Genomic DNA, 24,442 nt, shown 5'->3' with positions numbered 1-24,442 from the left:
ACGGGCCCTGGGGTCCGGCCTTCAGCAGCTGCGGCCTGTGGGCTCAAGAGTCCTGGTGCACAGTTGAGTTGCTGCTTGGCATGTGGAATCTTCCTGGATCAAGGGTTGAAACTGTGTCCCCTGAATTGGCGGGCAGATTCTTATCCATTGTACCATGGGGGAAGTCCAAGTTATAATTTTGGGAAATTTTGTTTCTTTTGGTGAAAAAGGGAAAGCTTGGAAAACATTGTTGCCTTACGTTTAATACGAATTAACCTAAAGTGCTCATTAGACCCTCCGATTTTTTGAGATGCGAATTTAGTTTTTGGTACATTGTTTATTTGAAAATGCAATTAAACTTATTGTATTTCATAAATTCATTCAGATTTTAGTACTTTTGTATAAATGTGAAAAGAATATTTAAAAACTTATAGATTAGAAGAAACATAGGAGGACCTATCAACTAATCAGAAAGTATGGATAGATTAGTTGTGTTTCCCCTCAAATAAAATAGTTTATGAGGCAAGATAACAATAATAGCACAACTTTTAGGGAAAAAATCAGGGAAATGTGAACATCATTTGAATAAACTTTTGATTCTAAGGATTTATTGTTAAAATTTTCAAGGTGTCAATTTGTTATGTTGTGGTTATGTATTTTTTTTTAAAGTTGCTTTTTCAGAGACGTTAAAATATTTATATTTGAAGTTATGTGTTATCTGAGATTTGTTTCAAAATAGTCTCAATGGGAGTGAAAATGAAGATTAGCAATGTATTAATCATTGATGAAATAGGGTGATGATCCGTTTGGATTCGCTATACTATTCACTATAATGTATGTGTTTGAAAATTTTTACAATAAAATTTTTGAGAAGAGTTAAATCCTTGTTATTTAATTTGGTCATTATTTCTTTTTCCACATATAGCAGGTTCTCCTTTATTTGCACTTTCTGTGTTTGTAAGCTTTAAATAAGCAGTATCTACCAAATTGATGGTCTTTCTTCAGTTCTGTGTATTTATGATAAACAAAGAAGTCATAGGTAAAATAGGCAGAAACCTGTTTTGAAGTCCAAAGAAGCAGCTATCGTTTTCTTCTCTCTCTCTCTTATCTAGCATAATGCATTTTAAGCAGTTTTGAGAGCTTTCTAAAATCACTAAATTACACATTTTTAGACTGACAATAGCATCATGATTTTTGAAAATAGCTCCCACCCATAAAATTCTGGTTGAGCTCAGTGCACTTCTGAGTGTTCGGTATACTGAGTGTTCAGTGTCTCCGCTTGCAGACGGTCTTATCACCCCAGTCGGTACTGGTCTCCGCTCACTGTTGCTTTTGTTTCATAACACTTTAGACTTATGCTGGTGTGAATTAAGGAGAACGTAACACCAGGAAAACGCTGTCCTTTGGAGAATTTGGCACCCTCGCTTATTATTTTGTTGAATATCTTGCAGTTGTTTGTTTAATGATTAGTGTGTTTTAGGCATTGTCTGAGTGGCTATGTGGATATCAGTGAAAAGCAAAGGTCCCTGCTCTGAATGAAGCTGACAGTTTACTTGAGGGAAACCTGTAAACAATAGAGATAATATGTAAGCTATACAGTATGTGGGCTTCCCCGTGGCTCAGATGGTAAAGAATTCACCTGCAATGACGGAGACCTGGGTTCCATCCCTGGGTTGGTCCGTGGAGTTGCAAAGAGCCAGACACAGCTGAGTTACTGAGCGCACACACATACAGTATATAGTATGTCATCAGGTGGAAGAAGTATAAAAGGGCAGAAGGAGAGAGATTAGGAGTACTGGTAGAGGAGGGTAGTGTGTTGAGTAGTTTTAAAGTATTGAGTTTCAGGCCTCATCAAGGAGATACACTTAAACAGATGGAGAAATTTGCCAATTGGAACATAAGGAAGATCCTGACTGGGCAGTCATGGCGAAGGCCCCGCGGCCAGAGCTGCCTTGACGCGTTTGTGTTTTTACAGGAAGCTGGAGTTGAGTAACCAAGAGGAGGAGGAGACGCGGGGAGGAGGGGGGACAGAGGGCCAGATCACCTGGGCGCCTGGAGACTCTGCTGGAGGCTCCGCAAGGGGCTTCTCAGGGTTTTGAGAAGAGGAGTGTCATTACCTGACTTGCGTTTCCCAAGGGTGTCAGTGGCCGGTGTGTTGAGACTGGACCGAGGCAGGGAACAGAGCAAGGCGAGCGTGGGAGTGACTAGGCTGTTGCAGCGATCCCGGAGGCCTACGGAGGCGGCTCAGGCCGAGGTAGTGCAGGGGAGAGCTGGGGAGTGGCCAGGCTCTGGGTGTGTCGGCAAGGTGGAGTTGGTGGGTTTCCTAGTGAAGTGAGATGAAACTTCTATGAAAGCTTTCTCCTTGGAGAATCATGAATATGTGAGAAATATTTGAGTTGGTGCTGCAGTTAGTGTTCTGGGAAGTGATTTTTTGCTTTTGATAGGATGTGTTCGGTTGCTTCAGTCGTGTCCGACTCTGAAACGCCATGGACTGTAGCCCACCAGTCTCCTCCGTCCATGGGATTTTCCAGGCAAGAATACTGCAGTGGGTCGCCGTTTCCTCCTCCAGGGGATCTTCCTGACTCAGAGATCAAACCTGCATCTCTTGTATCTCCTGCATTGCTGGTGGATTCTTTACCACTAGCACCACCTGGGAAGCCCTTTTGATCATATCGTTTTTAACCAAGCTCACATAACTTTATAGCATTTTAAAATGATATCAAAAGCAGTTATATGCCATTTTTTGTGATGTTGAACTACTGGACATGTAATTTTTGATAGTAAGGAAAGTTGGGTATTCAGAATTCTTAGCCATAGGACAAGCATCCAAAATGCTCACTTTCTTGGTGAATACTATAAAATACCTAACATACTTAAAAACTTGCATGGCAGACAGTGGTAACCTGATTTTATTTAGAATCAAATCTTTGAATGACTGAGAAATGAAAAATAACACTAAGTGTATTTTATAAAATGCTTTTGATCCCAGATACTGGGATCGACCCCCAAATGACCAGTGGGTGTGCTGAGAATATTAGATTCAGCTCCAAACTTCTGTCTTGATCATTTTGTGCACTACTTTAGCATCTCCTTTACATTTTCACATGAATAGAAGTTATTTCTTATATCAAAGTATTTTTCTGAGCAGGAGAAAGTGCTACAAATGCCATCAGGATAGTTCAACTTGCATCCAAGTTCCTACTTGAATTATTCTTCTGTTTTCCTTTATGTGACAGCTTTTCTTGGCTGTTTCTTTGCAGTGGTCTTCATTTGATACAAGAACAAGAGAACTGTTTTCTATTTTTGGAGTCCTTTAGAATTTTTTTAAAAAATGGAATTTTGAAGAGGTGAAGTTGTTTGTTCTTGTGGGCTCTCTCCCTCCTCTTTTTTTTTTTTTTTTTAAAGCTCCCTCAGTTCCCAGCTCTGTGTATATTGGAAAAGTTATTGAGCCTAACCATCTAGTTTCTCTTTGGAACTGTTTGAATATATTTCTAAATATCTACTTTGACTTTCTTCTAATCTGTCATTGATCTTATTAACAATCAAATCTAAAGACTTCAATATGTATTACTTTGAGTTTTTATTGTTGGATGATTAGAGGAACAAAAACAAAAAATAGGGAGCAGGAAACTAATGAGTAGGCTCTAGTTCAAGGAATCCATTACTGGCTGGCTGAGATCTTTTAGAAGTTGGCTGTGGAAGGAGATGAAGTGATTGATTATTGTGGTAACTGCTTGCTATTACTGTGTTAGGGAAAGGAGTGGTTAATTATCCTGCATGCTATTTGAAATCTTTGAAAGAAAGTCTTTTACAGTTAGCTAACAGTATCCTTTTATTCAGTTACTGTTATGTTAAAACCTGCCATTGGGGCTTAAAAAAATTACTTCTGGGACACACCACATTACCTTACCTCAGTGAAAATGATTCTGAGTCATATATGTGTGTGTGTGTGTGCATCGAGGCTTAGAAATGTAAGTGCATATCATTGTGTTTGGGCATCTCTGGAAGTACCCCACTCATTTTGGATAGATCCAGCTCTTATGCTAGGCAAGAATACCAAATCTGAAGACATTTGCTTAAGCTTTAACTCTTAACATGATTAAAATAGTTCTTGTACATAAACTGAGAACCACTTTGATCCAAGATAAATCTTTATATTTTCCACTGGGAAATCAACTATTTTTACTTATGATGTTGCATTTTGCCAATTTTTGCTTATTAGTTATTGCAAATGATATCATACCATTTACTGTTTACAGTTGTAAAATTTCTAACTTGGGGAAAAATTAAATGAAGCCTTTTGGTATACAGCCATTTTGAAGTATTGCAAAATTTTTAGTTGCCTTATTATATTGCTTATATTACTTTATTATATATGTATATAAATAAATATATATATTTATTATCTGTATACATGTAGGAGAGGATGACACTGGATTTTTAAAAGAATAATCTTTCTGTTGTTAGCTTTTTAGTTGGAGAAGGAGCCTACAGATGGGCAGTAGATCATGGAATACCCTCTTGCCCTCCCAGCATCATGACCACAAGTGAGTAAAATCTTTTCAAAATTAAGCTGTATTAGCATCTATACCTGAAAGTGTTACATTGCTTTTGATCCATGTAGCACCATGTATTTAAGGAAGAAATCTTGTATGTTGAAATATTTTAGTTAAAAGATACATAGAAAGTTAGCTGATTTTCAGTCAACTTTATATTCCTGAGGTCCCCCCACCCCTGCTTTCTCATGCTTTTATAGAAGTATTGTTAAAGGATCCCTTGTAGGCTACTTAAAATAGTTACTGACAGTAAAACCATAATACCACCCACTTAAAGAGAGAGAAAACATAGGTCAACATTTACCAATCCGTGAGCTGAAGACGGCCTATCTCAGTACCAAGTGTAGGAGAAGGAAAAACAAAAAAAATAGAAAAAAGGTCAAAAATCATAAATAGATAATACAACATAACTAATAGGGACATTTAAATTAAGATGCATACATGTTAAATCTTACTTGTTAAATCCCTCTTACTTGGTGAAGGTAAGTGTGTGGTCAAATGAACACAGTACATTGTAGGTACAACTGTAGATTGGCAGAAATTTTGGAGGATGGTGCTGAGTAATATAAATCAAAAGCCTTAAACCCATTCTGCTTCTCTGAACTTGTCATTAGAGATATAGACAAATGAAGGGTGCTCAGTGAGCATTTATTAGAAATGTAAAAGAAATTCTATTATGTATAAAATAAACTATAAGGATATGTTGTACAACACAGGGGATGTAGCTAATAATTATAAATGGGGTATAAGCTTTAAAAATTGTGAATCACTATACTGTATATCTGCTACTTATATAATATTGTACATCAACTATACTTCAGTTAAGAAAAAGAGAAAGAAAAACATAAAAAAATTATAAAAAATTTTGAAAAACTCTTATATCCAACCCAGAAGAATGTAAGGAAATAAACCATTACATATCTTATAATGAAATGTTATAAAGTAACTAGAAATTGTTATAAAGACATAATGATTAATAATGACTTTAAAAAGTAAAAAAATGTATATAAATATCTATATTTGTGTGTTTCATATGTCTGTCTTGAGAAAGAAGTCATGGCTGCATATTTATTCATAAAACAAAGAAATTGTTTAAAAACATACACAACTTAAAATTTTTAAAAAGAGATTTTATTAAGTAATCTATGAGTATAATTTAAATAATCAAATAAAAAAATGAGGACTCATTGGCTCCAAGGAAACCAAGCTGTAGAAAAAAGATATAATTATGTGTCACAGCAAGTGTCTAGCAAGGACCAGCTGTTAGTAACATATTCACAAACTGAGTTTAATGTCACTGAACGTCGGACTAGCGAGAGGCTGGCGGGAGAAGTGTGTGCAGGGCGGGCAGGGAGGATGAGGCCTCTGTATTCTCACACTCCTGATCACTAGTTCCGCCCTAAGCTCTCCCCAGTGGAACTTGGGCCAGGGCTGCCCTGCCAGTTGTGATTTGTTCTTCCCTGGACACAGGCCCCTTGGCGACCTGGGTCTGCCTGGGCGCCCCTGGGCCTGCCGTGCCGCTGTCGTCTGCTCTCACTGCCCCATCACTCTGGATCTGGCTTTTCCTCTCTCCAGTGTCAGAGTGGCTGCTTCCTGAAGTCATGTGTGGGTTTTTTTTTTTCTTCTTCTTGTTTTACTCCCACAGTTGGTATATGAAAGATGGGAAGTCACTTTCACTTAGGTTTCTGAAGAAATTGCTCTATCTTCTAACTTCCAATCTTGCTATTATGCAGTCCATTGGCATTTTGGTTCCCAGTTCTTTGTGGTGGTCTTTTCCCCTCTTTCAAAGGACGTTCTTAATTCCATGTTCTTATTATGACAATGATACTTTGGGATGAGTCTGTTTTTCTATTTATGATTACTGAGTTCTCTTTTGGACTTTCCATCTGGAAATATGTCTGTTCTAATGAGATGGATGAAACTGGAGCCCATTATACAGAGCGAAGTAAGCCAGAAAGATAAAGACCATTACAGTATACTAACACATATATATGGACTTTAGAAAGATGGGGAGATTTTTTTAGAAAATCTTGTGGTAACATTTCTGCCTACCTCTTCTCTATTATATTTTTCTAATATCTACGAATTAGAGGTTGGATCTTGTGCTTTAATCCTATGTATCCTTTTCAAAAATTACTTTTTTTCCCCTCCTTATAAAAATCTGTGTCTTTTGCCCTATATTCTGGGAAGTTTCTTCAATTTTTTCTTTCAAATCTCCTACTTCTAATGAATTTGTAGTTTTGATTTTAATATTTTTGGGCTCAGCAGGTATAGACTCCCAAGATGCAGGAGATGTGGGTTTGATCCTTGAGTTGGGAAGATCCCTTGGGGGACAGCATAGGTACCCACTCCAGTACTCTTGCCTGGGAAATCCCGTGGCTTTACAGAGCAGCCTGGTGGGTTCTGATCCATGGATCTGTGATTAATACTTTTAAAACATGATATCCTTTTTCTTGTTTCATGAACTCAGCATTTTTGCTCTCTCTCTTGGGATATTATGGTTTGAAACTTGCTCTTATCTGCTATTTCTGCTTCCTCTGTCTTACTTTGTGTGTTTCACACACTAATACATGTTTGCTAATTTCCTCAACTACCTAGTGACCCTCTGCAGTTCCATATTCCCGAGTGAGGCGCCTACAGGCCCGTTGGCAGCTTTGTGTGAGGGGCAGGTCTGTTTGACCTCAAGAGAGGAGGCCTGGTCATTTCTCTCTGCATTTCTTCCCATGGGTTAGGAAGAGACGTCTTCCCACCTCTGGCAGGGCGGTAGCTGGTATTTGGGTATAGAACATGGGAAGGGCTGGAGGTGTTCCCTTGCCTTCCTCAGGCTTTTACGTCCAAGTCTGTTTCTTCAGGTAGAGTCCCTGCCTGCTCCCAGCTGTGCTGCATGTCCGCTAAATTAGGGCCCATCTGGTTCAGTCTCTCCAGGAGTTAACTCCATGTTTTCTGCAACACAAGGAAAGGATCTGGGCATCTCCATCTCCCTGTTCTCCTGTTTTCAGTCCTGACCTGGCTTTCAGACACACCAGGTGCCTCTATTTCAAGTTCTCTTGATGTTTCTTTGGCAGAAGTTAGTTTAGTTTGGCCGAGATTTGTTTGCTTTGTGATGTCCTGGCTAGTGGGCATTGGAGTTCATCTTCCTCTGCTCAGTTAGTTACTAGCTTTCTATTTTCTAAAACTGTGCTGATACCACTCTTATACTCACCCCTGGTGTCTGCCAGTCTTTCTCCCCACTTAAATTTCTTTCTCGTAAATTTTTAGTAGGACATGGGGATGAATTCATGCATTCAGTCTGCCAATTTTACTTCAGAACATTTATATAAAAACATGTTATAAAATGGTACTAGATTTTTGCAAGATGGCAAAATTATTTTTGACTATATATTAGTATTTTATACTTGGAATAAGAAAAATATAAGGTGCCATAGTTTTTTTTTTTTATGACATATACCCAATCAACAAGAAATCTCTGAATAAAAAAGGTGTTTGAAAGTTAAGCAGTATATTTATTTTTTTGTTTTGGCAAAAAAGAATGGTTTTGACTTACACATTTAAAAGGAGAAGCTATACCTATTATTTAGATTAAAGAAATTTTAAATACCATCCGGTAATCAGCCATTTGTTTAATCCTCACTAGAAATAAAATGGTATTTTGGTACTGGTTAATGATAATGCTTTATACTTGATTACCTTTAGGTGGCATAATTTGTAGGTTTTTGTTCTCCTTCAACTTTGAGAATGTCTTTCTAAGGTTTATCCTAAATTTCTTACACATTTTCACATATAATTACTTATTTCATTCCTGTATGTAGATTTGAATTTCTTTCTGGCATCATTTCCTTCAGCCTGGAATGCTAAAGCTTTTCTGGTAATGTGGTAGATGTGGTAGTGGAAAATTTTCTCAGTTTTCATTATCTGAAAAAAAAAAAAAAAAATCCTTAGTTTGCTTTTGCTTTGAAAAGACATTTTTTTTGGATATAGACTTCTAGGTTGGCAGGTTTTTTTCTTTTAGCACTTTCAAAAAATTGTGGTAAAATATTCATAATGTAAAATTTGCTATTTTAACAGTTTTTAGGTGTATGATTCAGTGGTACTAAGTACATTCACAGTGCTGATTAACTGTCACCACTGTCCATTTCTGTTGTCTCCTTAACTCAGCCAGAAACTCTGTATCTAGTAAACGGTGATTACCCATTCCCCCTCTTTCCTGCCCCTGGTAACCTCTCTTCTACTTTCTTTGTCTATGAATTTGCCTATTCTAGGTCCCTTTTCTAATGGAATCCCATAATATTTGTCCTGTTGTGTCTAGATTATTTCCTTAGTATGTTTCCAAGGTTCATCTATATTGTAGCATGTATCAGCATTTCCTTCTTATAGCTGAATGATATTCCATTGTATCTTTTGGACACTTAACGATGTTATTCCATTCTCTTCTGGATTCCATTGTTCCTGTTCGGAAGTCAAACATGATTGTTACTGCTTTCCTGTGTATAATGTGTCTTGTTCTTTGGCTGCTTTTAAGAATTGCTCTTTATATTTGTTTTTGCCAGATTTGTTTTTCTTTGTGCTGGTTTTGTTGTGGATCCAGTTTTTAAACAGTTGCTCTCCCTCATATTCTTGCTGTCGCTCATCTGTTTCCCTGACTTCCATTTCACCTCTAGTAAACTTTGACACTTTCATGTGGTATTCAAGCTCTGATTTTTCTCCCCCAGTGTTTGTTCTCTGCTTTCTGTGATAATCAAGATTCCCATAGAAACAGAACCAGTATTTATCTATATATGAGATATTATAAAGAATTGGCTCATGCAGTCGTAGAAATCAACAGGTCCCAAGATCTGCAGGATCAGACACCATGCTAGAGACCAGGGGAGTCAATGGGGTAATTTCAGTCTAAGTTCAAAGGCCTGAGAACCAGGAGGTCACCTGGCCTGTGTAGCTTCAGTGTGAAGGCTGGCATGCTCAGGACCAGGAAGAGCTAATGTTTCAGTTCAAGGCTGAGGCAGGAAAAAGTTAGTGTTCTAGTTCAAAGGCAGTCAGGCAGGAAGATTTCTCTCTTACTCAGGGGAGCGTCTCTGCCTTTTTGTTTTGTTAAGACTCTGAGCTGATTAGATGAGGTCCACCAGTTTAGGGAGGGCAATCTGCTTTACTCTGTCAACTTCAATGTAAATCCCATCCTCAGCAAGCATACCCTCACAGACACGCCCGGAATGGTGTTTGACCAATATCTGGGCACTCTGGCTCAGTCACTCTGACAAATAAAACTAACCATCATGTTTCTTCTATTTGTGTGGTTTCTGTTGAATTGTCTCTGAGGTTGTTTATCTTTCCTCCTGCAGTATCTAATTTGATATTAATTTTTTGTTATGATTTTAAAAAGTAAGTGCAAGATGTTGTGTTTTTCAGTTTTAAAGTTTTCCTTAAAAAAAAAAAAAAACAACTTTTATCTCTGTCTTGAAATTTCCCATATCTTCACTCACTATATCCATTGTTGACATATTTATCAATGTAATTGATAATATCATTGTTATTAATAACAATATTTTAATTGTTTGAAATCTTTGGTAATTCTGAAATCTGGGTAATCTGTGCGTCAGTTTCAATTGATAGATTTTTTTTCGTGACCTTGGTCACAAATTTTCCATTTAGTTGCATGTCTCAAACTTTTTTTCTTTTTAAATTACAACTTGAGCATGTGGATGATACATTTTAGAAACTATGGTTTATCTTCCTTTGAATGATGTTGAACTTGTTCTAGTATGTAATTAAGTTATTTGCAGATCACCTTGATGTTGTCGCAGCCTGGGTTCAGGCTTTGTTAAAATACATCTGTTTCAGTTTTGTCCTTAATTCTAGACTTGTCCCTTAGTACCAGCTTGTGGTCTTTATTCCTGAGGTGTGGCCTTTCTGGGGTGTACATTGGAAAGTCTCAAACTTTGTCTCTCGGACAGTGGGTATTTACTAAAGCATCTGTCCACTTTTCGGCCATTATTTCCCTCGAACTATTTTTTTTTTTTTTAAATTTGGCTGCCCCAGGTCTTAGTTGTGGCATGTGGGCTTTTCCGTTCGCACTTGCAGGGCCTTTGTTGTGGCATGCGAGATCTAGTCCCCTGACCAGGCGGCAAACCTGGGCCCCCTGCATTGGGAGCGCAGAGTCTTATCAGCTGGACCATCGGGGAAGTCCCTCTGTGACCTCCATGGAATCTTGCATCCCGTATGAGTGAGAGTTAAGCTCTCATTCAAGATTTGAGGGGACTCTGACATAGATTTGGGGCTTCCGTAGTGGCTCTGTTGCAGTGCAGGAGACCAGGGTTCCATCCCTGGGTTGGGGAGACCCTTAGAGAAGGGAGTGGCTGCCCACTCGTGTATTCTTGCCTGGAGAACTCCATGCACAGAGGAGCCTGCCGGGCTGTGGTCCCTGGGCTGCAGAGAGTCAGACATGACTGAGGGGCTAACACACACATAGATTTTGGGCTTCCTTTTGTGGATTTCTCCCTTGCAGGATTCCTTCCTCACTTTCCAGTGACTTCAGTAGCCCCACACTCCTGCCTTTCCAACTGGTAAGACTGTAGTTTTCTACCTGAGCTCTATTTTCTGTGCATCTCACAGAGCAGGGAGTGCCTCGTGGGAAAAGCCATTTGAATTTGGATCTTACCCATTGTGTTTCTTTCAGTGGTTGAATCCTCCCCTATTTTTGTCAGCTTTTGATCATTTGCCTTCAAATAGGTGTTTTTTTTTTTCAATTAAAAAATTCTGTCCAGAGTTTATAATAATTGATCTGTGGGTTACTCTGATAAAAGCTTTATGTTTTGTAAATGTGTGAAAGCCGCTCAGTCATGTCTGACTCTTTGTGACCCTGTGGACTATACAGTCCATGGAATTCTCCAGGCCAGAATACTGGAGTGGGTAGCCTTTCCCTTCTCCAGGGGATCTTCCTGACCCAGGAATTGAACCCAGGTCTCCCGCATTGCAGGCGGATTCTTTACCAGTTGGGCTATTAGGGAAGCCCTATAATAATAAAATAATATAAATAATTATATTTAAACATTGTATTACTACTTTTTAATTGCATGGCATAGGAATATATTGTTTTCTTAAATATTGGAGAATTCTCCATAAACCTGGTCTTCCTTTATACTTCCATTACCATTTGCAGTCTCCTGCCTAGTCTGATAAGCACAGTTACCTCTTTGATTTGCTTCTCTCTGTTCCAACAGAAATGTTGAAATGTGTAGTGAAGTGAAGTTACCCAGTCATGTCTGACTCTTTGTGACTCCATGGACTGTAGCCTACCATGCTCCTCCGTCCAGGGGATTTTCCAGGCAAGAGTACTGGAGTGGGTTGCCATTTCCTTCTCCAGAGGATCTTCCCGACCCCGGGATCGAACCCAGATCTCCCGCATTGTAGCCAGACACTTTACCGTCTCAGCCACCAGGGAAATCCAGAAATGTGTAGTAGTATTCTTTTTATGAGTAGATAAATGGTATCATACTGCAGTATCCTTAGTTTTTAGGTAGGTAGTATTATAATATGGTTTTTAAAAATATCTTTTTGTCAGTCAGCAAGGAGTACTTTGAAATCTGTCCATGTTGATATGTATAGAGATGGATTAACTTTAAACTGCTGAGTAGCATTTTACCAATTTATTTAGTCTTTTATTGATAAGCACTCAGGTTGTTTCTAGTTTTTGCCATTAACATTGATGATTTCATGAATGTTCTTGTACACATCACTTTATATATATATATATATATATATATATATATGTTTATTGTGCTGAATAGTTGGAAGTAGACTTACTGACTCATACAGGATGTGCATTTACTATTTTGCAGGCAATTGCCAGATTCTTAAGTGGTTTACTGTGTACTTTTGAGGAATCTGGCTGTTTACCGTTGGTGCCTTTGATGACCACACAGTAGCTCATACTATGACCACATCCCTTGGAGGCCTTTATGATCAGGGGCAAGTTACCTCCTAGAAACTTTTCTCATGGAGATGTTGTGATTCCTTGAAATAATGTATATTGTAAAGAATTTCTACTCCAATTTCTGGTCCGTAGAAATACTCAAATGTTGACTCTTAATATCATCCTCACCATATGTTGGATATGAAGATGATCTTGGTGGTGTGGCCTCAGCAGAATTGAATAGGCTTGGCTCTGTAGCATTGACTGATACGATGATTTTAGTGACTGATCCTATCTGGAGTTAGGTGTGACCATTAGAGCGGTGGTTTTCCGCTCTGACTGCGCGTCAGTCACTGGGGAGCTTTGAGATGTCCTGGCTGCACTCAAAATCAATTAAAACAGCAACTTTTAGATGGGCCCCAGGCATCTGATGTTTTTAAAGTTTTGTAGGTAATTTCGGTGCATTCAGTTTCAGAATGTCTGGGATAGAATACGTACATTCTTTTGAATTCTTCTAGAAAGTTTATTAAGGTTGAAGTTGAAAGCGATGTAATTTTGTTTTCCTTTGGTAAAGGACAACCTTAGTTTGTGCTACAAAGTTGCTACCATCTATTCCTTAATTTTCAGCTATTTTATGCTTTGGTAGGTCCTGTGGTACATCTTTAAATTAAGTAAAGAGTAGATTAAGGACATCTTATTCTATCAGTTTAGGGGCATGATTCTGTCACAAAGAATCCTGTTTTCTTCTTTTCTATGGCTGGGTTGTGTTCTTATATTCAGTAGTTTTTCTGCCTCTGTTTAGGGTACTTTGAAAGATAGCATGATATTAACATATTAACAATTCATAATAACATTGCAGAGTTTTAGCATAGATATATCAACACTTAATTTCATATGGCTAGTTAATATGGCCAGTTTCAAATTTTTTATTTTGAAGTACTTATAAATTCACATGCAATCCTAAGAAATAATATAGAGAGATTTCATGTACCTTTTGCCCAGTTTCCTCCCATGGGAACATCTTGCCAAACTAATAGTATAATATCACATTCAAGGTATTGACAGTCAAGATAACAGCACTTTCATCACCACAGGGATCGCGCATGTTGCTCTTTTATAGTCTCACCCACTCACCTCCCACCTTCACCCTTTCCTTGACACCTGGCAATTACTAATCTTTCTCCATTTGTATAATTTTGTCATTTCAAGAATGTTATATAAATGGTGTTCTACAGGATATGAGTTTTTGGGAACTGGCTTTTTTATCAGTTAGTATTTTCTTGCGATTCATCCAGGTGATTGTGCTTATCAATAGCTTGTACCATCTTACTTGCTAAACAGAGGATATACCACTGTTTGTTTAATCCTTTATCCACTGAAAGGCATCTGGGTATTTCCAGTTCGGGGCTATTATAATAAAAATTCATGTACATTTTTTCATAAATCTATTTTTAAATTTTGCTAAAATACACAATGTAAAATTTACCATCTTAAACATTTTTAATGGTACATTTCAGTGGCTTTAATTATATTTACACTGTACAACTGTGACTACCATCTGTCTACAAAATGCTTTTCATCTGAAAAACTGAAACTCTGTTTTCATTAAATGCTAACTCCTCCCTGGTGTCCTTCCCCCTGGCCCTTGGCAACCAACTTTCTGAGTTCTGTCCCTATGAATTTGACTACTCTAGTTACCTTTTATAAGTGGAACTATACATTTTTTGTTGTGTGACAGGCCTGTTTCACTTACATCATGTCCTCAAGGTTTAGCCATATTGTAGCACATGTCAGAATTTCTTTTTAAGGCTGAATAGTATTCTGTTTTATGTATACACTACATTTTGTATATCCATTTATACCTTGAATGGGTTGAATCAACTTGGGTTGCTTCCAGTGTTTGGCTATTATGCATAATTGCTGCTGTGAACATAGGTGTATAAATACCTGCTTTTGATTCTTTTGGTTACCCAGAGTTGAAATTGCCAGATTATCTGGTTATTCTGTTTTTAACTTTTCAAAGAACCATTGTACTCTTTTTCACTGTAGCTCCACCATTTTAAATTCTCAGTAACAGTGTACTAGGGTTCCAGTTTCTCCACAGCCTCATCAGTGCTAAGTCACACTCTTTGTGACCCCCTGCAGCCTGCCAGGCTGCTCTGTCCATGGGATTCTCCAGGCCAGAACACTGGAGTGGGTTGCCATGCCTTTCTCCAGGGGATCTTCCCAACTCAGGGGTTGAACCCGTGTCTCTCTTAAATCTCCTGAATTGGCAGGTGGGTTCATTACCACTAGCACCACCTGGGAAGCCCTCAACAGCCTCATCAACCCTTGTTATTTTCTGCATTTGTTTGTTTTGTAACAGTCATCCTAATGCATATGAGGTGGTATCTCATGATTTTTATTTGCATTTGCCTAATGATTATGCTGTTGAATATTTTTTCCTGTGCTTATTGGCCATTTGTATATCCTTAAGTGTCTGTCTCTGACAAGAGGAAAAAGCAGTAGCCTTTTAAATTCCCTGGAGGTCACTTCAGCTGGAGGGAGAGGCATTGCAGCAATGTCTGGCTGTCTCTGAGTCTGTACCTCAGCCCAGAACCAGCAATCAGAGCATAGATTCTGGTATTTGGAGGATAGGGTCCCTATTGCTCACCTGGCTCTCACAAGCTATATGCAAGCTGCTGTAGGAATGTGTGTCTGGCTGCCTGCCGCAGGGTTGGGAGTAGGGAGTTGGTGGAGGCTACTGCACTATGAGCTGAAATTCACCCAAATTAGCCACAGTTTATATCCACGGCTTCCCCTGGAAATCTTCCCCTTTAATAGACTCCAGAGTTCCATAATACTTATATTAGCCGGATTCTAGCACACCAGTTGTTGTCTTAGTGCAGGGACAGATTCCTGGTGCTTCCTACTCTACCATCTTAATTGTATTTCCAACTTATTAATTTTATATTAGACCATTCTGATTTAGGGATATTAATCTTATCTCATAACTATTTGCATATACTTTAAAATTTTTAAAAATGTCATTTATAATTTACTTTTGCATATGATATCTTTTGCCTTATGACATTTAAAATTTTATGTGGTTTTTTATCAATGAACCATCTTTTAAAAATGTTTTAAAAATATATATATTTACTGAAGTATAGTTGACTTACAATGTTTCAGGTACATAGCAAGGTGATTCAGTTATACAAATACATACATATTATTTTTAAAATTATTTTCCACCATAAGTTATCACAAGGTATTGACTATAGTTCCCTATACTATACAGTAAACCTTTGTTGTTTGTTTCATATCTATTTTTTTAACTCGGTTTCCCTAATAGCTCAGTTGGTAAAGAATCCGCCTGCAATGCAGGAGACCCCAGTTCAATTACTGGGTCAGGAAGATCTGCTGGAAAAGGAATAGGGTACCCACTCCTGTATTCTTGGGCTTCCCTGTGGCTCAGCTGGTAAAGAATCTGCCTGCAATGCAGGAGACCTAAGTTTGATCCCTGAGTTGGGAAGATCTCTTGGAGAAGGGAAAGGCTACCCACATCCAGTATTTTGGCCTGGAGAATTAGGGAACAAAGTTTCATATCTATTTTTTAATTAGAAATCTAGCATTCTATTCATACTAAATCAAACAAGTAGAATCAAAATGTCATAATTTTTTAGTTAGGCAAAAATTCATAAGTTTTCAAAAATATATATTATACATATTTATATATATGTATGCAAAAATGTTTCTACTAGATAAGGCTTGAAAAAGAACATTAAAAAAAGATGGAGAAATTAGAGAACATAAACTAAATAAACTGGGAACACTGAATATAAAATAGAAATGAAACAAACTAGATAAAAGTAAAAGATCATCATATACTCTGGTTGTTTTTAAGCATGACTACTCATTAGAAACATCTGGACCTCTGGAGAAAAAAAGCAATACCTGAGCCATTTGTATTTTTCAAAAAAAATTCAAATAATTCTGATACGCATCTAGATTTTAAAAAGTGATTACAGGTTTTTCTGTTAATCCTAGTTCTGGTGATATAGAGTTCTATTATTTTTCTGTTGAGCAATCATGATTAATACAATGGTATTAAGTGAGTGGTATTAAGTGAGTAATAGTTACATAATTGCAATAGTAGAAGGTGTTTATCAGTTTTCACAATCAATAGCGAGACAAAAAATAAAAGATAGTTGCAATTGCAAGCCTTAATGGGAACATGATTAACTTAACAATATAAAATAATTACATAAAATTTGGGGGGGTCCAGCAGAGTGATGTGGTAAGTGAAGGCGCACACACCCACATGCTTTCATCTACCCAGTCAGTCTGTCTTTTGGTTGGTGCATTTAGTCTATTGACATCTAAGGTAATGATTGATTTGTATGGTCCTGTTACTCTTCTTAGTTGATTTGACTTACTTTCTGTAGGTCTTTTCCTTCTCTTGTGTTTCCTGCCTTCCCTAGGCAGGAACTTCTCTAGTTCCTTTAGCTTTTGTTGTAAAGCTGGTTTGGTGGTGCTGAATTCTCTTAACTTTTGCTTGTCTGGAAAGCTTTTGAATTCTCCATCAAATCTGAAGCAGAGTCTTGCTGGGTAGAGTGTTCTTGGTTGCAGGTTCTTCCCTTTCATCATTTTACATATATCATGCCATTCCCTTCTGGCTTGTAGAGTTTCTGTTGAGAAATCAGCTGATAGCCTGATGGGAATTCCCTTGTATGTTATTTGTCATTTTTCCTTTGTTGCTTTTAATATTTTATCTCTGTCTTTAATTTTTGTCAGTTTGATTACTGTGTGTCTTGGTGTATTCCTTCTTGGATTTATCCTTCCTGCGACTCTCAGCTTCTTGGACTTGGTTGACTATTTCCTTTCCCATGTTTGAAAAGTTTCTGGCTGTATGTCTTCAAATATTTTTTCAGGTCCTTTTTCTCTTCTCCCTCTGGGACCCCTATAATGCGAATGTTGGTGTGTTTAATGTTGTCCCAGAAGTCCCTTAGGCTGTCTTCATTTCTTTTCCTTCTTTTTTCTATATTTTGTTCTGCAGCAGTGATTTCCACCGTTTTGTCCTCTAGGTCATTTATCCGTTCATCTGCCTCAGTTATTCTGCTATTGATTCCTTCTAGTGTATTATTCATCTCTTTGTTTTTTAGTTCTTCTAGGTCTTTGGTAAACATTTCTTGCATCTTCTCAATCTTTGCCTCCATTCTATTTTTGAGATCCTGGATCATCTTCACTATCATTATTCTGAATTCTTTTTCTGAAAAGTTGCCTGTCTCCACTTCATTTAGTTGTTTCTCTGGGGTTTTATCTTGTCCCTTCATCTGGGACATAACTTTCTGCTTTTTCATTATGGTTAACTTTCTGTAATGTTTTGTGAGGCTGTGCTTCTTCTTGCTTCTTCTGTCTGCCCTCTGATGGCTGAGGCTAAGAGGCTTGTGTAACCTTCTTGATGGGAGTGGCTGGCAATGGGAAAAACTGGGTCTTGCTCTGGTGGGCAGGGCCTTGCTCAGTAAAGCTTTAATCCAATTATCTGCTGATGAATGGGGTTACTCTCCCTCCCTGGTAGTTGTTTGGCCTGAGGTGACCCAGCCCTGGGGTCTACGGGTTCTATGGGAAAGTCCAAGAGGGTTTACACCAAGGGGGACCTTCCATCCCTGTGGTGAGCCCCTGCTGACCCACACATCCCCAGGAAGCCCTCCAACCCCAGCAGGTAGTTTTGGTTCAGTCTCCTTTGGGGTCACTGCTCTCCTCTGGGTCTTGGTGCATGTAAAATTTTATTTGTGCCCTCCAAGGCTGAAGTCTCTGTTTCCCTCAGTCCTCTGGAAGGCCGATAATCAAAACCCTGCTGGCCCTCAAGGTCAGATTCCCCGGGGATTCTCAGTCCCTTTGTTGGATCCCCAGGCTGGTAAGCCTGACATGGGGTTCAGAACCTTCACCTTAGTGCGACAGCTTCTTTGGTGTTATTGTTCTCCAGTTTGTGGATCACCCACCCAGTGGGTACTGGATTTCATTTTATCGTGATCACACCCCTCCTACCATCTCGCTATGGCTTCTTCTTTGTCTTTTTATTTGGGGTATCTTTTTTGGTGGGTTCCAGCATCCTCCTGTTGTTCAACAGCTAGTTGCAATTTTGGTGCTCTTGCAGGAGGAGATATGTGTTTGTCCTTCTACTGCGCCATCTTGAACCAGAAGCCCATTAATGAACCATCTTTTTGATGGATTCTGACTTTGATCACATTCAATGTAAAATACTCCAAAGTTAAAAACAAAGTAAAGTCTTTCTCAAAAAGACTGATATAAAAAGACTGATATTTATGTCTCATGTGTGATGGTTTAATCTTTTTGGACTTCTTTGTTTAGATTTTATATGTTTAAATTGTTATTGCATGATTTCAGTTTTGTGTGTAGTGTGAGGTAGGAATTTACTTGTACTTTTTTCCCCAAGTAGGTAACATATTGTGCCAAGAAAGTTTACTGAATAACATGTAGGTTTCCAACTGGTATGAAATATCAGTGTTATTCTCTAATTCTCTTAGAATATACATGAGTGTGTTTGTAAACTTATTGGTCAGTTCCATTACCCTTTTTTTGGGGGGAGGGGGATCCATTACTACCGTATTGTTCTTAGACTTTGTTCTGAGGGCAGCTCTGGTTCCTTTTCCACCTAATTTTCCTAAGGTTTGTTTTTCGTTATTTAACATTTTCTTGTTTAATCTTAAAAGTGATATGTTAGAAGATCTTTGTTATTTTTCCACTGTTATTTTGATTAATTTACATCAATTTGGGGGAAATTAATATGTACTTAAAAGTGCCATGAAACTTTAATCATTGTATTATTAGTTAATTTTCATTTATATTTGCCGTATACCCTTTCCTTTGCATGTAATTCCCTACCTGTCTCCTTACCTTTTTGTGTCTTTGAGCTTTCACTTTGTATTATTTTGTCTGTTACTGAAGCCCACCCTTTAGTATTTTCATTAGCATAGGGTCTGACCAGTGGTGAATTTGTTCATTCTTGTTCACCTGAAGCTATTTTTATTTCACTTTAGTTTTTGGAAGTAAGTTTTATTGGATATGCGGCTCTGGATGAGCAGGCATTTCAGTGCATTGAGGAGAACCATTTTGCCTAAATGCGCTTGGCCTTGGGTTAGAGGGTCGGGGTGGGTTTGCTTGGTTCTAGCCTGGCCTTCCTGTGGGGAAGCCTCCCTCTGGATTGAACATGTGGCTGTCCTTCATGTTGTGGAATCAAATTCAGCTGCTCTAGTGCTATCCACTGCTCACAGTGCAATAATAATAGCTTTAGCCCCTAGTTTATCCCCAGAAAAGCTTGATATTTTTAATAAGTTTTTTTTTAATGCTTTTAGGGTGGTAATTTTCATGTTTTATCCAGTACTTTTGATAATATTTGATGGGAGAAATTCTTTTAATATTTTAATATTCTATTATTAGAAAACTATTCTTTCCAGTGTTATATTTCAGTTTGTAATTCTCTCATCAGCTGAATCTAATTGTTTAAATCTGTATGTTAAATTTTATTTATTTATTTTTTACCAGAACATCACATAAGTTTATTTCAGATGTAACAGCAATGTTAAAATCAACAGATTTAAATCTTAACTGCACCAAGTAAACTTAGCTATTTAAGTATTTTTAAAGTTATTCCCTCCAAAAAACTGAGGGAGCTCTTCTTTTCCACCCCACATTCCACAGTTTCTCAATAGTTAGTTCTATTTCTGGAGGACTCTCAATTGATAACTAAACTGCTTTGGGGATATTTCAGAACTTTTTTCCCCAAATGAAAACTAATCTGGACGAATTATATATTGCATAGATTTCTCTGCAGATTTTCTTTAGAACCTAAATGTAATTACCATATGATATAATTTTACCTATTTGCCCCACAGAAAAAAACTATCTTCCCTAAAAAATATGATGGATACATCTTGTGATCTTCTAGTTAATAGAATTATTTTACCTCAATGATAATTATCGTATTTCAAAATAACCTACTCAACATGGGACACTATTTCAGTCTTTACTGACTTCTAGGCACATGAAAGAGTGCCTAGCTTCTACCTCTTCTCCATCCTCCTCTTCCATAAATGGATGGAATTATTTCATATAAGTATGATGTAGGACAGTTCACCTTTTACAAACACAATTTAGGTTAAAGTCAGTGACTAGTGTGGAGAAAGAAACACTAAAATGATAGGGAGCCCACTTAATATTTTTTCCTCCATAAAAAATATGTACTTAATTGTCATGAGGCAGCTATTCGGTTTTCATTAACCACATCTAGGGATACATTCATAGGACTGATTAGATAGTCCAGGTGAAATGGTTATAGAAATAGAGGCAGTGTCATCTCACAAAACTCATTTATATATCAAAATCTATTTTGACATCTGAAGTTTACAAAAAGACTGAATTCTTGAAACTAATCTTGCCTTCTGTAACTCAAGCACTCTTCTCTTGGCAAGAGCAAGCTGAAGCTTATCCATGAAGGTAAAGGTGCTCAATGCTAAACTTTTCTTCTAAGCTTAGATTTGGACTGCTTAAGAAACTGATACCCAAGAAACCAGCAAGGTCTTTCTACATTTTTACTATCTTAAGATTAGAACTCTATGAACTCACTCATCAACTATCTTCTTTTTCTGAATTATTCTTGGCACTCAACTAAGACTGTTGAAGTCTATTGTACCTTGCATTTTCACATTCTCAAATAAGAACTTAAGATTATAAGATGTGCATAAACATTGTGTAAAATAATTTTGTCATTCAATGTATTTGAAGAGATGAAACTTTTATGCCAGAATTTACACAAGAAGATAAATGTTATGAATCAGCCTTCTTTTTAAAGTCAAATGACAGAAAATTCAAGCTCTGTGCAACGTTTTAAGTCTAATGAAAACATTTCTTAAGCCACTGGTATTGGCAATGTAGAAAATTTTGAATATTGGAGATGGGATTATGGAGGCAAGCCTGAAAATTTTAGAGGTCCTCTATCTTACAGAAAGTTACTGACCTGTCAAAGCCACTCCCTAAGTGCCAGAAAATGATCTGGCATAAACCAGTCCTGTCAGTACAGGAGGTCACAGTGACATTCGCGTTATTAACACTTCTAGACTTCTACTTTTCCCAAGAACAGAAGCAATGTGTTTAATAATTCCCCCTCCCCCAAATCCTTAAACTCAGTATCACAGGCACAGAATGTAAGCAAATCTGGGATGTTCTCCGACAGATAAGCAATAGCACAGCTATGTTATTCTCAAAAATACTGTCTAGATATTCTTTCCTCTAAAATCAAATGCTCAGTGGCCACACTTCTAACAGTCTGCGTTAGCTGACATTAAATGCATTTATTGTGCCACAAATCCATCTAAGCTTCTGTTTAGGTATTTTTTTTTGTATGTCCAGGAGACAATACCTACTTCAGGTTTATTTAAGGGCACTGACCTATAAAGGACATCAACTCCATATTTAAGGTCTGACCAACTACTGTGGGTTTACTGAAGAAAAACAACAGGAGAAAAAAAGCAAATCACAACAAACCTCTTTAGGTCAGTTAAAGGCTGTATCTCTAGCTGGGATATTAAAGAAAAAAATTAATCTCACCAGCCCATATGCTAAAAGATAATGCCACTAGTAACAATCAACAGCAGGAAAAACAAACCTGCTAACCAACAGCCCACTCATTAGCAAAAAGCAGTTTAACTCACATACCGAGACCAAAGTCTAATACTACCAATTCAAACTGTCCCACACACCTTCAGCCACCAGCAAAGAAGGAAGAAATAATTGCTTAACAGAACAAAATAAGCTTAGTATTTCTTACAAGGATAACAATGGCCCAACTCCTGAGATAATACTCAGAAGAACAAAAGGTGGATTGAAGGCAATGTACAGGGATTAGTATCCCACAGAATCTTTTAAAAACCCAAAGGACCACAAACACACTAAACTTGTCTAAGAGTTAGAGAACAAGATATTGCTGCTGCTTCTTTTTGTCCTTTGAAATAATACAATATTTTGTAGGCTCTGCCTTTCAGTGTGAAAGCAGGACATTAAAAAAAAAAAAGGAAATTGACACTCAGATTTTTGGGACCATATATACCTTAACTGTTAAACTAAACCAATCTATACCTTCTCCTTCCTACAATCAAACCACCTCACAAAAATAAGAAAACTACAACAATCCAAACATGATTAATACGTCCTTAAAAGTTTAACACTTTTAGAGGAAAGGGAAGCAAGTTTTGAAAGGAGGAGAAGTAAGAACAAGGAAGGGGAAAGTTTTAAAGGAAGGGGGCGGGGAATCAATGGGCCTCTCTCTTATTTGGCGACAAGCAAGTGCAAGAAGGTTCATCTGTAATTTGTTCAGTTGTCTGTCTTTTGCACATCTGCGTTCTGGCCAGAAGGGACTTTGAGGTTTTTCTGCAGCACAGGAGCATCTGCGGGCTCTACCCTCTTATAGTAGTTCTTCTTTGTCTCAATAATCTCAAAGCCAAACTTTCTGTAGAAGTCAATTGCAGACTCATTGCTGATCTGGACATGCAGATAGATGTTGTCAAAAGTGCCATCTTTCTCACAGATGTTTAAGACGTGATTTAACATTTTAGTTCCAATTCCTAGCCTTCGGTATGGTGCCAGACATCCTAGTGTCATGATGTAAAGTCTCTTCTGATTCTGTGAATGATCCACCCTACAGCACACGCACCCACTGCGATATCATTGAAATAGGCAAGCTTTGCTAGTTCCCAACCTCCAGCACATCCTTGTAGAACTTGTCATTGTAGCTGACTGGAAAGATGACCTGGTTTAATCTCTTCCGCTGTTTAATATTGTGTGGTGTCACATCTCCCAGCTCGATCCGGCTACCTTTCATCTTCCCCGCCTGCTGAGGCCGTTGTTACCACCGATATCAACGCCGTGGTCGTCGCCGCCCTGAGCTCCCCGCGCCCTCGCTCGGGCCACTCAACCCCACCAGCCGGCCTCCTCGCCTAAGGCAAGGAGCTGAGCGGGTGACGGAGGCCGCGAGAGTTTAGCGTGGCCCTGCGTCTTCGGAAGGGGCGGAGGTGCCTCCCGCCACCGCAGCTTCTCCACACGTGCACACGGGGAGCTAGCCTCCCGCCCGCCGCCACCAGCCATTCCCGCCGCTGCGCTTTGACCTTTCACCCCGCCCCTTCTGCGCGCCGGCGCCCGGCGCCCCGGCGCCCCTCGCGCAGCCGCACTCCAGGCCTCTGTCTGTTAAATTTTAAAATTCCGATTATTGTGGTTTTTTTTTAAGAAGTTCTATTTGGTTCTTCTTCAAGTCTGTCTGGACATTTTGTCACCTATTGTTCCTTAGTTATACATTCAATATCTTCTAATGTCTGTGAGCATAAACATTTTATATTCTGTGTATTATTGATTATTTCAGTATGTGAAGTCTTTGCAGGTTGGATTACCCTTTCTAATGTTTGGCTGATTTTTATTTTTCATTTGGGGTGATTTATTTCTCATTCTTTTTATGAATTTTTTTTTTTTATGGGCTCATGTTAATTGGAACATGGAAATTCTTTGAGGAAAAATGCAGGTTTTTCCAGGGAGTATTTGCATTTGTGTTTAATGAGTCTTTGAAGCATTATCTCACCAAGATCATTGTTTTGTTTTGTTTTTTTTATTTATTTTTTCCAGGGCACATAAGTAATATGGATTCTCCTAATTCTGTCTGAATTTTAAAATATTTTTTATATTTTAATGTTATCTATATCTGTATTTTTTCCTTATAATTCCAGTTGTTCTTCTCTAAGAAGAAGCCCGTGCCCCACCCAGTGTGCATGTGTGCTTGCGCGTGCACACACACACACACACACACACACACACACACACAACAATAGATCTCCCTATCCTGAACCGGCCAAGTGTAACATGACTTTTCTTATCTTTATAGACAAGTCAGCTTACAGGTTTCCTAATTCTTTGTGTATTGTTGTGCTTTCCAGTTTTTTCCTTCATTAGGTGTATCACC

General features: G+C 38.1%; 1 protein-coding gene and 1 pseudogene across 6 annotated transcripts in view; one reads left to right on the top strand and one right to left on the bottom strand.

The window, feature by feature from the left end:
* Positions 1–24,442, top strand: part of TASP1 (taspase 1) — a 248,285-nt gene that overhangs the window by 57,526 nt on the left and 166,317 nt on the right. For all 6 annotated transcript variants that reach the window (XR_011489320.1, XM_070471902.1, XM_070471900.1 and 3 more), the window contains one exon: positions 4,447–4,526. Coding sequence is in view for 5 of the 6 variants with exons in the window: in XM_070471902.1 (XP_070328003.1) it covers positions 4,447–4,526 (80 nt within the window). In the remaining variant the exon portion in view is untranslated. The remainder of the gene's footprint in view (positions 1–4,446; positions 4,527–24,442) is intronic.
* On the bottom strand, positions 21,199–23,429 carry LOC110147311 (N-alpha-acetyltransferase 50 pseudogene; annotated as a pseudogene).

This window comes from Odocoileus virginianus, chromosome 9 (genome assembly GCF_023699985.2).
Source record: "Odocoileus virginianus isolate 20LAN1187 ecotype Illinois chromosome 9, Ovbor_1.2, whole genome shotgun sequence".
Classification (NCBI taxonomy): Eukaryota; Metazoa; Chordata; class Mammalia; order Artiodactyla; family Cervidae; genus Odocoileus; species Odocoileus virginianus.
This window is presented reverse-complemented; position numbering and strand designations above follow the sequence as displayed.